At 40.0% G+C, this 17,961-nt stretch overlaps 1 protein-coding gene across 1 annotated transcript in view; it reads left to right on the top strand.

Annotated features, from left to right (window-relative positions):
* The window catches only part of ptprsa (protein tyrosine phosphatase receptor type Sa), a 536,941-nt gene that overhangs the window by 330,933 nt on the left and 188,047 nt on the right, over nt 1-17,961 (top strand). Inside the window, 1 exon segment of the mRNA XM_039767107.1 lies at nt 15,445-15,750. Coding sequence (XP_039623041.1) covers nt 15,445-15,750 — 306 coding nt within the window.

The following is a 17,961-nucleotide window of genomic DNA, read 5'->3' as shown; positions in this document are numbered from 1 at the left end:
CTTTACATATTAAAGAATAGAAAAATGAAAGACACAATTATAAAACAAAATAAATCAACATTAATTAACATCGAATAAGAGTAAGGTTCAATGGCCAGGGGACAGAAAAACAAAAAACTCCAGACGGCTGGAGAAAAAATAAAATCTGCAGGGATTCCAGACCATGAGACCGCCCAGTCCCCGACATCAAGCGGCCTTTTTGTGTCGGCCGGACACCACAATATATATATATATATGTATATATTGTAACAAAGGCACTATATATGCGCCTGACCTGACACAGAAAGACACGGAGGCACGTATAAAAAGTACAAAGACTTTTATTTTCTTCAGCTGTGGGACACGTCTTCCCCGCGCCACACAGCCCAAACACAGTCCCAAAGCACAAAACACAATTCCTCACCTCGCTCCACCACTCCTCCCAGACAAGCTTCGTCTTCTTCCTCCCAACTCTGGCTCGTCAAGTGGTGGTGGCTGGGCCCTTGGCTTTTATAGCCCACCCAGAAGCGTTCCAGGTGATTAACCACCTGGTCCTAATTGCACTTAAGTTAAGGGAATTGAGATGGTGACTTTAAAATGAGTTCATCAAGAACACGGGGACACAGCTGGAAACTTGTGAAGAGTACATTTCGCACAAACATTAGGGCGTTTTTCTTTACACAGAGAACGATAGACACTTGGAATAAGCGACCAAGTAGTGTGGTAGACAGTGGGACTTTATGGACCTTCAAAACTCAACTTGGTGTTACTCTGGAAGAATCACGTGGACAGAACTGGCGAGCTTTGTTGGGCTGAATGGCCTCTTCTCGTCCAGATTGTTCTAATGTTCTAAAAGCAGAAGGTCCTGTAAAATGCACAGGGCGTTTTTCTTTACACAGAGAACGATAGACACTTGGAATAAGCGACCAAGTAGTGTGGTAGACCTTCAAAACTCAACTTGATGTTTTTTTAGAAGAATTAAGTGGCCAGGACCGGCGAGATTTGTCAGGCTGAACAGCCTCTTCTTGTCTAAATCTTTTTAATATTCTTGCATATCCCTGAAATGTAACTGTTTACTGTTAACAGAAGCAGCTTCATCCTCACTTGCTGTCTTTGTCGTCCTTACTTGGTGCCTTAAGTTGTCATGATGTTGATATCCCCATATTCTGCGCCATGTACACCCAAAAAAAAAACCAAATGTTGAGCCATGTTTGGACCATATTTTATATAGGAGATTAAACCCTTATGTTGAAGATCAAACCAATAGGTGAAATGATCAGAAGGACTTCAAATGGGGCAGGCCACATCAACTGACCCTAGGAGTTCAGCCCCTAGTGGGATACCAGGGGTAAAAATAACTCTTTTTTTTCCCAAAACTTTGACAAAAAATGGGGATCAATAATATAGACCCGTGTAGTGTTGTTTTATTTGATATATTTTATTAATCCCCAAAGGGAAAATAATCTTTTTGCTTGACTTTTGGAGGTCAGAGGGCAGGGTCACTCGTTGCACAGCATCCTTGGAGCGATTTTCAGGTTAAGGGCCTTACACATTTTTGCTATTTCTCGGTTGCTGATCATGAATATAATCTTGTTTTTGAACATTTGGTGCTCTTAGCCCTCTAAGAGCTGCTTCCAGCAAAGTTAAAATTGAAAAGATTCAAAGAGAAGCATGTAGAATATCTCTTTAGACTACTTCAAGGACAGTAATTCCGAATGTAATGTTGTTTTTGATCCTTTACTTGGGGTCTAGACCTCTGAGGACCTCCATTAGAGGGTGGAAAAGGAGTAATTTCAAACATTATCGTTTTAGAGTATTTCAAGGTTAGTGGTTGCGAATATGAAGTTATTTTTGATTTCTGATATCTTACTAGCCCCCTGTGACCTTTAACACAGGGTGACAAATGACATTTCACTTACAAGACTTTTTCGACTTTAAACATTTAAATTGAAGCACACCTTTGAATATTTCAAAGTTTTAACACATCTATTCTTGTTTATTATGTACTTCTACCTTATGAAATAAATCATTACATTTCCTGTGAATACACAGGATTAGGGCGACTTGCACAATTTCAGACTTTTTTCCAACTGATTTACACGTTTTTGAAATCCCTGAACACAACCTGACAACTTTGGAAGTGCTGTGTGTGTCATTGCAATAAGTTTTACTGTACAGGTATAACACCTGTAAAATAAACCACAGAAAATGGAAGAAAGATCAGCGTTCAAAGATGTCTATCTGGATCACTGCAATGGAAAATGACGGTTCCGAAAATTGATAGAAGTGAAAAAAATAAAAATGTCCCTGGTTTACACTCTTTCCTCTGCCACCTCCATTGCTGTATTTCTTTTCAAGAGTGAAGGATTTATCTCTTCTAAGGGATTAAAGCCTGAATCATACCTCATAATCTTATTAAATACCAAAATATATGTACAGTATAAATATGAAAGAGCCACATTACAGAGATAGGGCCTGACCTGAATTATATTGTTCTGAAACCCAACCCAGCATCAGGGAGAACTGGGCAGACATCATTCAGATATCATTTAATCCGCCACCATTCCTCCCATTTCCTCATCTGCCAGTTTAATGAAATCATTTTAGGCCCCCAGTCAGCCCTAAGCAGGGGATTAATTGAAAAAAGAAAAAAAAAGCCTCTGTGAACTGTAGGCTGCTTTACTGAGGGAAAAGAAAAGTTAGAAAAATGTATAAAAAATATTGAGAGGCAGGTTAGTGCATAGCTGCTGTGTCAAGCCATCCGGTCCTCAACCTCTCAATCAGGCAGACCCCAGGACCTGATCCAGTAAGGGAGGTGGACACAGAGGTGCAGTGTCTGAAAACAGTGAATACTTCAAGAAATTGATCAAAATGGTTCAAAACGTGTACATCTGTAAAAATGTGAAGATACATAGATAGAAGGAAAGGTGACGGATAGATAGAAAAAGGCACTATATAATACAGAGATAGATTTGAAAAGCACCGTATGATAGATAGATAGATAGATAGATAGATAGATAGATAGATAGATAGATAAATAGATAGATGGATAGATAGGAAAGGCACTATATAATGTAGAGATAGATAGATGGATAGAGTGAAAGGCACTATATAAAAGATAGATAGATAGATAGGAAAGGCACTATATAATGTAGAGATAGATAGATGGATAGAGTGAAAGGCACTATATAAAAGATAGATAGATAGATAGATAGATAGATATGAAAGGCACTATATAATGTAGAGATAGATAGATATGAAAGGCACTATATTATAGATAGAACGATAGATAGATAAATAGATAGATAGCATAGTTGGCAGGATTAGATAGATAGATATGCTATGTAATAGGCAGACAGAGAGATCAAGTGATTGACATAAAAGTCTTGCTGCGTCTTTTCATAAACCTTAGCTGAGAAAACAAAATGCATAACACTTTAATTGCATGTTTTGTTATAAATGTGGTGGACTTAATTACCCCTCTGCGCTGTGAGTAATTGTTGTATTGAAAAGGAAAAAAAATGAGTTGAGAAGATCATTTGTTATTAGCACAAGAAAATGTACAATATTCACTATCATTTCTGCACATATCAGCCAGGATATTAGGATTTTCAAGGCCTCAATAGCTAGACACTGCATAACAGGGAACTGGTTAGGTAATATATATATAAAAATGTGCCACATGTCACAAACCTGTAGGTACATATGTATTATAAACTAGTAGTTCAATGAATATTGGAAGGCTACAGATTAGTAGATTTGTATTACATTATATATAATAAAGCTAATGACAGATAAATATTTACAAACTACAGATACAGAAGGTGCTATTTTTAATTAGCCTATAATAGGGAGTATATTTATAGGCTAATAACAGGGACAGTCTAGATGGATAGAAATAAAAGACATGATGTCATTAATGGATTTGTAGATAGAAGTGAAAGATACTATACATGATAGATGGTTGTGAAAGGTACTATTTAATAGATAATTGTGAATGGTACTATATATATATATATATACATACACAGTGGTATCTCTGGTCATGACCGTAATTCGTTCCAAAACTCTGGTCGCCACCTGCACTTAATTTCCCCATAAGATTGTATGCAAATACAATTAATCCATTCCAGACCATATGAACTGTATGTAAATATATATTTTTTAAGTACAAACATAGTTAATTATACCATAGAATGCACAGTTTAGTAGTAAACTAAATATAAAAACATTGCATAACACTGAGAAACCCTTGAACAACAGAGAAAACTAACACTGTAAGAGTTCGTGCTAGACCCTTACGAACCACTCGCTGCAAACACTTTTTCTTAATGAGTTTTAAGCACAGGGAGAAAAAATGAAATGCCACTTCTCTTGCGAAACTTTTCAAAACCATCCTCTACTGGCTTTAAATTCCTCACTTTTGCCACTTAAAGAAGGATTTTTTATTCAGCAAATCTCCATGAATCTTCCTGGCTTTCTCGCATAGCATCGCCTCGCTTACGCTGTCCCCTGCAAGTTGCTTCTCGTTCAGCCACACTAGCAACAGTTTTTCCACCTCTTCCAGCACTCGAAGCCTCTGCTTGGTTAACACTGTAACTCCTTTTGCAATATCAGCTGCTTTGTTTAGGTCCTGCATATGCAAAGAATAGAAAATGGAAAACGGAGAATGTGAAATCATTGGCGCTTACGGACGTGCGTAGGGAAACTGGCTGCCAGTGTTCTTGTTTGACACCAGAGTGTGTGGTCGTGAACAGATGCAAAATTTTGGCAAACTTTTTGGTCGTAACCCGATTTGTACGTGTTCCAAAACGTTTGTGACCAGAGGTTCTACTGTATATATATATATATATATATATATATATATATATATATATATATATATATATATATATACGCACCAGAATGACTGAAAGGGAAGAAAATTTGAAAAGAAAGGGAGTTTCTGACATGGCAGTCCCAGTCCCAGTGAGGCCATTTGCAGGCAAATTGCCTTTTGGTACTGAAGGAGCCACCATCACATTTCGTGACACACTTTTGCTGAATGATTAGTTGCTTGTTATTAAAAAGTGCTAAAAACAGGAACAATTAATAGGTAAAAAATGTAAAAAGAAAACTAAGAAATCTGTGTGTGTGAAACGGAAGTATTCAATTACAGCGGCGACGTCAATCCGTTATCCACATACCCTGTGCAACAAACATACTACTCAACGTCAAGCTCAAGGACGTCGGCGTCGGCTCTCCTTTGTCTTTGAGAAGCATGCCGCTGCCGGCCCCCTTTGACAAGCGTGCTTCACACGACACGAGCACGATATCTACTTGCGTGGAGCGTGCGGCTGTTAAAACACTCACTTGTATTGTTGTAAGCTAAATGATTTAACTTTTCTATTACACGTAACTTGAATAATTGTCCGAATATATATCAACGCACACAACATCAGCATAAAAAAAATCAAGCGTGAAGGGGCCCTGGACCAGAGTCCCGTTTGTCCCCCCTGGCAGCGGGCCTGCTTACATCCATAAGCCAGTACCTGAACTAGCTCAGATTCGACTGACCCCATACTAAATTATCAGCTGGCTTATATAAGCTTCACTCGCTATCAGCTGACAAGGGACCTGGTCACCCATTTCCCTGCCGCACGTGCACACACCCACCTCGCGCACGCTCATGAAGACCTCCTGACTTCTGAACGAGATACGTAAATATGAGAATGTATTTACTATGTAATAAAAAGCTCCTCGGAGCAATCCAATTGGTCAGTTTGGCTTTGGTTTCGCAGTCGAAAGATAAAGTGTCTGGTAATACAATACAATACAGTTTATTTTTGTATAGCCCAAAATCACACATGAAGTGCCGCAATGGGCTTTAACAGGCCCTGCCTCTTGACAGCCCCCCAGCCTTGACTCTCTGAGAAGACAAAGAAAAACTCCCCAGGATACAAAAATGGAAGAAACCTCGGGAAAGGCAGTTCAAAGAGAGACCCCTTTCCAGGTAGGTTGGGCGTGCAGTGGGTGTCAAAAGTAGGGGGTCCATACAATACAATACACAGAACAGAACAATTCCTTAATACAGCATAATAATAAAAATTTTAGAAGTACGGTTTAACAATAGATGATATCACATAATTAGGTTTGGATATTTTTAGATTCTTGGAGACCTCATCCATCAAGCTGCCTCCCCATTTGGCCATGCCACGGCTGAAACGCTGTTCATGAAAGGACCCCTCTTTCCCATGATTCCTGTGATCCTCCATCAGGGATGACTTTACCACAGGCAGGCAAACAACTTGGCAGGTGGGCCGTGGCACCAATTGCCACATTTGGGTACCGAGAAAAGAAACAGAATAGGTGAGGGTTAGTATTCAAATATAATTATCATGTTACTTATGTTATAGTGCTAATGACTAACAACAGAGATGCAGTAAGAAATGGTAAGAAAGGTTGAGACAGACGAGAAAGAGTGAAGGAGGCACGATGAGAGTCGCCTTCAAAGATGGGAAGTATAAAAGTGGTTAGGAGGAGAGCAAGGCGCCTTAAAATGACAGAGTCTGTGTAACAGGCTTTACGGGAATACGCTCAACAGGAAGAGCAGTGGTCAGACACACGAGAATACAGAGGAAAGAAACTAAAGGTACACAAAGGGAAAGAGAGAGCAAATATTTGAACATTTATTCTGTTGGGTGTCTTTGACAGACAATGTGGCTAGTATCTAAATAAATGAAAAACTCAATTATGAAAAATGAATTCCTTCGTTCAAAAATATAGTCCTTTCCAGATAGATGCTGATATGTTTTCCGTTTGCTTCTCGTTTGTTTTTTCGACTGCCTTTTCCGAAAGTTCACTCACCTTCTAAATCCAGTACTCTCCATTAATAACGTCGGAGTCACTGTGCCTCTCCAAAGCCACTTGGCAACGTGAGATTTCCACACTTTTTAATCGCGGCAGGATTTTTCTTGGCCCTATACTTCTCTAAGAGGTTCTGATTGATTGAAACTTTCAACTCTGCTATTAAAAAAAAAAAGTCATTAAAGGAAAAAACAAGGTAAAAAAAAATATCCGTTAGGTCACTTGCAGGCTAAGTAATGCTGCGCTGAACAGTCTGGACTGCACTGTGAACCAAAGGGGTGGTCGGGTGCAAAGGATGCATACAAACAGTGCAGTAGACGTATTTCTTGGTGAGTGTGACGGGAGCAGCTTTTATGGTGGCCACTTCATGAATCCCGCTTAATATGTGCAGCGAAACGAATCCAAAGAAAATGTATTCCCTTATGGATTATTTGTTCATGTTTCTGTGAGGACTGGCTACTCCTTTTTTTTTTTTTTGCCTTTGGCTAAGTTGAGGCATCGTGAGAAACAGTAGAATGGTAAATATCTGATGTATGCCCGTCTGGATTCAGACCAAAGCCTTTGGTTTCCTTCCAGATGTACCTTCACAGACAGCCTCACATAACAGCTGCATCTCCAGGCACTCATCAAACAAGCAATTGAGAGTTTGAATCCTTTATGGTAGCTAATGAAGCCAATTTCTGTGTCAGCCATGTGTGCATTGCCAGAGCTGAGTGAGGGGCCCGATGAAGAGCAGATGACTTCAAGGAGGCTTTTTTGGGTCTCAATAATGGTAGCCACGAACCAGATGGCATCTATTTGGAGATGCATGCAAGCGACAATGCCGGACTTGGCAAGAGGAGTGTCTAATAAAACTCTGTGAGATGATGAAAGATGAAAATATCGTTTTGCTAAAATAAAACTTGTGCATGATCTCCTTATGTGGGAAAGGTGCTATATAAATACAATTTATTATTATTATTATTATTATTATTATTATTATTATTATTATTATTACTTAAAGATTTGTTATTGAAAAAGTCTGTAAAATCGCAGTCTTCCACAGTCAGGACAATTATTTTCAGTATGACAATGGCAATACACCCCAGTTCCCTGAGCTGAGCTGAGACTCCTCCCAAAAATGATATCTTCTTTTATTTGTTACTTATACTATGTAGTTTGTAATGATGGCCAAGAATAAAAATTAATTTCATATTTTCATGCAGAATGGGGAGAAGAAAAATTGAAGGCATAACAGAAACCAATAGTGACCAATACTGTATAACGGTAAAAAATGCAAAAATATCAATGGGGTTTAATCTTACATTACTAATGTCAAATGATCTACACGTAAATTATCCAGTTATTCAAAGTGATTGCTTTTTGTTGCTAAAATATTGTTAAATAATATGACCAGCACTCAAGGAGACTGATGAAACAATTAGTAAATCTCAGTAACCCTGTTTACTTCTGAACACAAAATAAAAATAAAGGAAAAAAAAAACAACAACAGAAATAGTTCAGTAAATTAAACGACTTGGGGGTCCAAAGAACTGAAATAGCAACAAATTCATTTTAAAGTCAAATCAAGTAGGGATGTGTAGGGTCTTACATGACCCTGTTTCCTGCTTTATATTCTTTATTGCTAATAATATGTCCTCCATCCTGTACTCTTAGCACTCCGTGGTCTGGAACTTCCTTCCCCATTCCTACTACATTTGTAAGCTCAGGCAATTAGACAGAGTAAAGAAACAGTTAGGAGTTAAGTTGCACATTGAATTATGTATGAAAGCGTCCACAAATATTAAGGAAGCAAAATACAATGTGAATATTGGCACACCATACCATTTATAGAAGTGCATCTTGTGTCCATCCTTAGGCGGCTTTCGGCTTATCTTTAGCTTGCTCTTTGCTACCACATGGCCTTTGAATGGCTGCATGTCTGTCCGAGATAGAGTGGTCTTCATTATGGTCTTCTTTTCATGGCCAGATAGTGTGAAAGGAAAGAGAGAGTCAGGTACAGAATGGTCCCCAGAACAATAGAATTAATTTACCTCTACCTTCCTGGGCCATTTACCAAATGAAGGTGCTCTGGTACAACTCACAGGCTCATGTAAGTCCAACCATTCACCCTTGCCAAGCTGGTTTGATTCATCCTAAAGATAGAGGTTTAGTTAGGTACGCATTAAAGCACCGCTGTTCTTATTAAAAAAAATAAATAAATCAGTAAAAATGCCTTTTTATTTATCAACTTATATGCTAGAAATGACTCCACCATAGTTCCACTGAGCTTGTCCTCCTTCCGTGGATCTCTCACGGATGGATGAAATTAAATTTCTTCCGTCATCACTACAAACTACATAGGGCAAGTAGCATTAAGTATATATATATAGTTATATATACATATTATATATGTAATATATATATATATATATATATATATATATATATATATATATATATATATATATATATATATATAGGGTTTAGTGTTCTTTTAAGAGATACAGTAAGCAGATTACACTTAGTTTTGGAAGGATTTGAAATATATGACCGCTATGTTTGATGACTGAACCCTGCCTCTAGTTTGGTAAAAATGTGGAAAAGTTCTGGAATCTCAATGAAAAATGCCTTGAAGACAATAAGAAAAGAAAAACTGAGTTAGTTCTGAGTGGATCATGAAGGTGCAGTGGGTCTTATATGTGTCCCTGAGGGCTAGGGAAGCAGCTGCCAACTATGGTGGGCTGAGTATTATGGCCAGAAATGTGAAGCAGACTCATTAACCACTGCACCACTGTGTCTCCCAGAGATAAAATTATGTTCCGAGTCCTTTATCTTTTCCTCCGTCTCCCAGGCTCCAATCACTGCAACTAACACACACCCATAGAATCTGTGATGGAAGGGATCAGCGTTATACAATGAAATCAGCTGTCCCTGTCACTACTTGATCTGCATGACATAACAGGCGTATAACATGAAGACACAGCGTACAAGCATTTTCGTAATATTCTCGTTATGGGACCACTCAAATGAAAATACAGTGAGTGTTTTTTTTTTTAAAGCATGCAGGATACAAATCGAGCTGGAGTACTGATTTGGAAGTGTCATCACACAAGCGCGTATATGATTTTAAATTATTAAATTCAATGATCGGGCAGCACTGTAAAGTGTGAGGTGGAGTACGCATGCATGTTTGTTCAATGAAAATTGGGCAGGTAGCATAGCTCGAGAAGTAACATCTCCATTCTCCATCCAACCCTGGCTACTATAGTTCCTTAATGTCACACTGGCTTCACAAAACATCATGGGGTGCTGGGAAAAAAAATGTCTAAGTCAGTCATACTACAGATTTTTCTGGGAAAAATTTGAGCAAACAAGATTGCAGACAAATCCAGTCAATTCAGTGCGAAAAGGACTTTGGTGAATTATGACAATCAACAGTATCCCTAACTAACAATTGTAAATCGGAACCAAACAACGGAATTCAGTACAATTTCAACATTGTCCATTATTGGGACCCTCAATGCTATCAGTGAACGTAAAGACGATTTGTAAATGTTGTGTGACTCTCGAGCCTCTCACTCAGCAAGTATGCCTAGGAAAAGCAGCCGAATTACGACTCTGGTCTCTTAGCAGCCCAAAGCAGAAATACCTTTTAGCCCTTTCCTCTCTTAAATATGGCCACTGAAAGAATGATTTTTTTTTTAGTTAGGAACCATTCTTCTTCAGAGGATGCTGGGATATTAGATACAAATGGGATGGGGATAACCATTTGGTCACTAACGATAGTCAAAGGGACACTGTTGCCTCATGGATCCACCATCCTGAGTTTGAAGCCTACACCTGTTTGTTGTCCCTATGCTGTCTCCACTTAATCCTGATATCTGTGTGGGTTTTTCTCTGGGTTCTCCAGCTTCTTTCCCAGTGCCCAGAAGATGTCTTTTAGGTGAATTGGCAATTCTTAATTGCTCCAAAGGGCTTCTTTCTTTCTTCCTCCTTCTTGTTGCCATCTCCTGGAATATGAGGGTTGGCGAATGTTACTTCATCTCAGCCATTAGTAGCATCATCTAGAAACAAGAGTGGAAAAGGCTAAAAGTAGCCCACGCTATAGAGACATGTCTCTTGGGGCTCTATAGAATTGGTAAGAAAGTCTAAAATATTTAGTATTTGAAGGACTGCAGGTACGTATCACTGTTGAAGACATTTACGTTTTAATGGTTTGCCTTTTTTATTCTTATTATTATTTTGATTCCTTTGCTTGTTTTAATTTGTTTCAGTTTCTTTGGATAATCATGATCTTATTAATGCCACCAAATCCCTTTCTCAGTTCAACCTTTTTTGTGTGTGTCTGTGTGTGTTTTTCTTTTTTCTTAATTATTTTGAGTTTGGGAGTTGAATCCAGGAGTTAAGGAAGCACGTGCTAGTGCCAAGTCCTTAAACTATGAAAGTCTCTTGGGAAGGTCCTAGTGACATGTCTTTGGACAAGAGAGGTTTACCAGAAACGTTTGTAGGGTTTGGAGTTGGTGTCCCAACACAATTTTCCATTGAAGTCTTGATATTCATTTTAAAACATCTTCTTTGAGTTGATGGAAAACGTTTTTAATGTGAAGATGATTAAATTGAGCAAAGGCATTTGGGGAGTCCTCCCGACCTCGACTTGCTGGCTTGCTTTTATCTTGGGCCCAGGAATACTTCTGGCGTGATGACATAGCCTGACAGAAGTACTTCCAGGTCAATCGAAAGTTACCTAAAGCAGGGAGCACAACTCCCTGTAGCGCCATCTGTTGACAGCCGCAGATCCCAGCAGTGCTTCCTTACTGCACTACAAGTTCCATGATTCATGACAGGTATCAGAATGGGTCCTGAAACTCTGGGGTGCTGCCATCTAGCGTGTTGGGGAGGCATATAGTTTTCAAACAAAGATTCCCTCCATCATACTGTCACAGTATGCATATGTGAATATAAATATGTAATTAATTTTATCGCTTGTTAATTTATATTTAATTATCTTTAACTATATGATTAATTATATATAAATACTAGGGGATTCGCCCCCTGCTCGCTTCGCTTGCCAAACCCCCCTGACCGGCACTGCACACCAGCCACTTCGCATCTCTGACACTCACGTTGTGAGGAGGGGGCTGAACGCACCCCAAAAAGATGCGGTCGCTCCTCCGAAACCCCCTCTTAAACGGTGATACAATGGGTAACAAATACAGTTTTTTATTTTTTTACCTCCTCTTTGCTCAATCAGCTGCTGGCTTGGTGCTGCTGCCGTACCGTGTGATCTGCATCTCGTGCGGCGCTTTGAACATTCAAAAGCCTGTACAGCAGCTATCCTAATCTTTGTCTTTTATTTCCGGCCCCAGGCCCGGTTAAATCTCTTGGCACAAAGTCCTGTCTTGCGGGACGTGAGTTCTTGATATTTTTTTAGTTTGTAATTTAAAAACAGAATATCTAACAACATCACATTAAAGTTCAATAAATTCTGAAAAGGATGATACCAAATATATATATGTAGGTTTTTATATAAGCCCGACATGACAAAGCGTGACATAAAAACGTCACATAAATTTGTTGCACAAAATCGTTCCACTTTTAGCCTTAGGATTTTATATATATGTATACTCAGCAAAAAAAGAAACGTCCTCTGACTTTCAACTGTTTTTACTTTCAGTAAACTTAATTTGTAAATATTTGTATGAACACTAAAAGAGTCAACACCATAAGACATAAACTAAAAATGTTTCACAATGTGTCCCTGAATGAAGGGAGGCTCAAAATCCAAAGTACCAGTCAGTATGTGGTGTGGCCACCAGCTGCTTGAAGTACTGCAGTGCATCTCCTCCTCATGGACTGGACCAGATTTGTCAGTTCTTCCTGTGAGATGTTACCCCACTCTTCCACCAAGGCACCTGCAAGTTCCTGGACATTTCTGGGGGGAATAGCCCTAGCCCTCACCCTGCGATCCAACAGGTCCCAGACGTGCTCAATTCCTTCGACGATAAACACGAATCCGTCCATCACCCCTGGTGAGACAAAACCGTGACTCATCAGTGAAGAGCACTTTTGCCACTCCTGTCTGGTCCAGCGAAGGTGGGTTTGTGCCCATAGGCGGCGTTGTTGCTGGTGATGTCTGGTAAGGACCTGCCTTACAACAGGCCTACAAGCCCTCAGTCCAGCCTCTCTCAGCCTATTGCGGACAGTCTGAGCACCGATGGAGGGATTGTGTGTTCCTGGTGTGACTCGGGCAGTTGTTGTGGCCATCCTGTACTTGTCACGCAGGTGTGATATTCGGATGTACCGATCCTGTGCAGGTGTTGTTACACGTGGTCTTCCACTGCGAGGATGATCAGCTGTCCTTCCTGTCTCCCTGTAGCGCTGTCTTAGGCGTCTCACAGTGCGGACATGGCAATTTATTAGTCTAGCCACATCAGCAGTCCTCATGCCTCCCTGCAGCATGCCTAATGCACGTTCACGCAGATGAGCAGGGACCCTGGGCATCTATCTTTGGGTGTTTTTCACAGTTGGTAGACAAGTCTCTTTAGTGTCCTGCGTTTTTAGAACTGTGACCTTAAATGCCTACTTTCTGTAAGCTGTTAAGGTCTTAACGACCATTCCACAGGTGCATGTTAATTCATTGATTAGGGTTAATTGAACATGCATGGAAAACATTGTTTAAACCTTTTACAATGAAGATCTGTAAAGTTATTTGGATTTTTAAAACATTATTGTTGAAATACACAGTCCTGAAAAAGGGACGTTTCTTTTTTTGCTGAGTATATATATATATATATATATAGAGAGAGTAGATATAATACATATGTCATTGCCCTGTTTTCATGCACAAAGCATGATAACACATTCAAGATGAATAATTAAAATAAGATGTTACATTACAGAAACACTTGTGAAAGAGAACTATGTAATGATTCATTCACAAATCCAATAAAAGAGAATCGTTAGACGTATTCTCAGGTAGTAACTTGTTCATGTATAAAATGAGTCGAGACTCAGAAGTCAGGTGGTTCTTGCACATGCGCTTTACAAATAAACCAGCGGGCAGAGGCAGCGAAATGGAAGACAGTGATGACGTCACATAGGACACTAGTCCCATTGAGCTCCACTGAACTGACTCGTTGACGTGCTTATGGATCCATTCACCTGATTCATTTAAAAATAGTCGTTTAAAACGAACAAACGCCCAGCCGAACTTGGAACCGAGGGTTTGGCGGAACTTGGTGAAAGATCAAAGCTGGAAAGATGTTCCTGCTTTAAGGAATTAAACTGGCAATTTCAGTTCTAAGGTTGGAGAAGTCAGTTTTCATGATTGTATTCAGGGTGTTCGTATGCTCCATCAAAAGGTTCAAGGTTCAAACTACAGGGTCAGGGGGGGTCTGCTGGAGCCAATCCCAGCCAACACAGGGCGCAAGGCAGGAAACAAACCCCAGGCAGGGTGCCAGCCCACCGCAGGGCACGCACACCACACACACACACACCAAGTACATACTAGGGACAATTTAGAATCGCCACTACACCTAACCGGCATGTCTTTGGACTGTGGGAGGAAACCCACGCAGACACGAGGAGAACATGCAAACTCTACACAGGGAGGACCTGCGAAGCGAACCTGGGTCTCCTAACTGTGAGGCAGCAGCGTTACCCACTGCGCCACCGTGCCACCCTATAGTATAACCATAAATACTAAAGTAACCAATAGACTCTAGCTGTGGATCTCCAGAGATCGACTCCATTGAGGAGGTTGTCACTTTATATTATATTTGTCAGTTATGGTGAAGATTTGGGTTGAGGGACTCAAGTCGAGTAAACCGAATGACAGAAACCTGAAATCCAGTTGGCTGCCCTGCTACTGAAGCACGGAGCTGTGGAGGTCTACAGCTGGACGCATCTCTGACACACACTAGGAATTCTGTATTTAGGGAAATAAATAACCCTGCCAAGGGAAAAATTGAATAAGAAATGAATAAATGTGTGACAGACATACGGTAAATCTGAGACACGCCTAAGCGACAACAAATGAATTGGGTTAATGTTGTTATCTTTAACAGGTCGCCATTGCAGTATTAGTAATCGCATTGTCACGTGTACAGAGCGCAGTGAAACTCTCTTTAACCAACGTGCAACAAATGGTCTCTCTCCTGTGCTCTGTCTAGAGGAATGTGCTGTTAAAAGAAAAAAGATTGGTATGTCTCTTCCATTGTAATGTTTTTCAAATACATTGTCAAAAGGATATGCAATATACTGTATGTATATATAGTGTCCAGATATTGGCGTAAGTTCAGGTTTGGAAAGGCAGAGGTAAAGATTTTCGCTTTTTGTCAGCAACGATTCGTAAATGATTGGACAGCCGATTATTCTACAACTCCTGGCTTCTTCCCTTCTTTTGAAAAAATCACATTTCACATTTCTTTAATTTGAACTTTACGTTGCAGTTATGTATTATTCTTTTACTCCTTATTGTTACTTATTATTATTTTTTCCTTAATTTATTTTCTGTCCTAAACCAGAATCCAGTTTTGGTCTCCTTTTTTTTCTTTAGTTTTTTATCATTTTCTTTTTTTTATCTCTCCCATCTTCTTTTTTTTACCCTTCCTCCTTCCTCCCATTCCCCTCAACCAGAACCTTCCGCTCCCCCTCAAGACATTAAGTGTTCAAGTTCAAGTTCTACCACCATACGGGTAAGTTGGAAACCTCCCCCAGCCGAGCACCAAAATGGCTTGCTGACGAGGTATAGCGTGCGCTACCAGGCACTGGATGGAGAAGGGACCAGCGTCAAGGAAGTGAAGGACATCTCCCCATTCATCAATGAGATCTTCCTTGAAGGCTTGGAGAAGTGGACCGAATACCGGGTCAGCATGGTGGCCTATACTGAAGTTGGACCTGGACCTGAGAGCGCTCCCATAATCGTCCGAACTGACGAAGATGGTAAGGAATTTGTGTTTCAAAATTTCATTGGTTTTAATCATCAGTGACATAGAAGCCTGTAAGGGACAAACCTGAAATCACTTCTTGTCTGCTATAAGCTAACTCCTATTTAATATTTTTACTAAACATTAAATATGTTAAGTATGTGTTGTGACCAGTAAGGGGCGTAGCAGCACCACAATCCCCCTGACATAACTACACATCACAGACTTGAGTTCAGACTTAAGATATTCTTACAGAACCTCCAACTCCGTACCATACAAACTCTTCTTGTCTCCTTCCACACCTCCCACGTTGTCCCATCCACTCTCCTCCTGACTCTGACTACCCATACAGGACACATGGCTTCTTTTATACCGGCTCTTTTAAGTGCTTCTGGGTTAGCGGAAGTTCCAAAAAGTGGGGGCGATCTGTTCCTGCAGCTCCCCCTGGTGACACCCATTACCCACAACGGGGCTGCCTCACAGAACTACAATTCCCAGCCTGCACTGCAGTTATCCATGCAGGCACCGTAGCCCAGGAAGACTTCCACATATTGTATCATGGGAGCAAAGAGTCCATGTGATTAGTCTCCCCCTATTCTGTTAAACTGGGGAAAGAACCTTGAACCATCCCGATTGCAATGCCAGTCCGTGCCCAGTGTCCATGACTGTGTGAAAAATTCAATTTTTGTATTTAGTGTTAATTTACAGCTGTTGAAATGGCTTTGCACTCTTTCTGACACCATCTTGTTTTATACGTTGGCGGTTCCATGGCTCCCAGTATCGGTGGGCGTGATCTCAGACGTCACAACTTTTACCGTCAACAGCGTCACAGGTGAAAATGTTGCCATGACATCCATTTCTCACCTGAGATTGCAGATAACTCAACCTTTGCTTTCAATTTCATTAAAAAACAAGTCGATCTATAAAACCTGAATTTTTAACTTTAAATTCTTGTCTTGCATTTTGGTTGTTACTACAGTATTTTCGACTGTAATGATTTAGAGTTTTCACAAAGGCAGAATCGTTGTGAGGCTAGAAGAAGGAATTAACGTTACTAATTTTGGACTACAAGTTTTCGGTTAGCATTAGGGTTGTGGTGCGCAATTGAATGTTCTTTTTGGCTATGATCTTTTGGATTTGTTTGACATTATGAATTCATTTATCCCTGACAATTTTCTGAGGATTTTCTCGGTATTTCAAGCTCCTCTTAGAGTTTGGTTTCTCCCATCTCCAATTCCAACAAAAAGCGTTTTTCTCAGCCATTTTTTTACTTTCTTTTATATGAAATATAGGGAAGGTATTGTTGTCGTCCAAAAATTTGATGTCGAGATTTTGATTAATCTTGACGTTTTAGACCTCCCTGAGTCCGAAAATGCCATTTTTGGAATTACGTCTGTGTGCCTGTCTGTGTCTATCTGTGTGTAGATACAGTGGTGTGAAAAACTATTTTCCCCCTTCAGGATTTCTTATTCTTTTGCATGTTTGTCACACAAAATGTTTCTGATCATCAAACACATTTAACCATTAGTCAAATATAACACAAGTAAACACAAAATGCAGTTTTTAAATGATGGTTTTTATTATTTAGGGAGAAAAAAAAATCCAAACCTACATGATCCTGTGTGAAAAAGTAATTGCCCCCTGAACCTAATAACTGGTTGGGCCACCCTTAGCAGCCATAACTGCAATCAAGCGTTTGCGATAACTTGCAGTGAGTCTTTTACAGGCTCTGGAGGAATTTTGGCCCACTCATCTTTGCAGAATTGTAATTCAGCTTTATTTGAGGGTTTTCTAGCATGAATCGCCTTTTTAAGGTCATGCCATAGCATCTCAATTGGATTCAGGTCAGGACTTTGACTAGGCCACTCCAAAGTCTTCATTTTGTTTTTCTTCAGCCATTCAGAGGTGGATTTGCTGCTGTGTTTTGGGTCATTGTCCTGTTGCAGCACCCAAGATCGCTTCAGCTTGAGTTGAAGAACAGATGGCCGGACATTCTCCTTCAGGATTTTTTGGTAGACAGTAGAATTCATGGTTCCATCTATCTATCACAGCAAGCCTTCCAGGTCCTGAAGCAGCAAAACAACCCCAGACCATCACACTACCACCACCATATTTTACTGTTGGTATGATGTTCTTTTTCTGAAATGCTGTGTTCCTTTTACGCCAGATGTAACGGGACATTTGCCTTCCAAAAGTTCAACTTTTGTCTCATCAGTCCACAAGGTAT

Source organism: Polypterus senegalus, chromosome 10, assembly GCF_016835505.1.
Source record: "Polypterus senegalus isolate Bchr_013 chromosome 10, ASM1683550v1, whole genome shotgun sequence".
In the NCBI taxonomy this organism is placed as follows: Eukaryota; Metazoa; Chordata; class Cladistia; order Polypteriformes; family Polypteridae; genus Polypterus; species Polypterus senegalus.
Note: the sequence above shows the minus strand (reverse complement) of the source record. Positions and strands in the feature narration are given on the sequence as shown.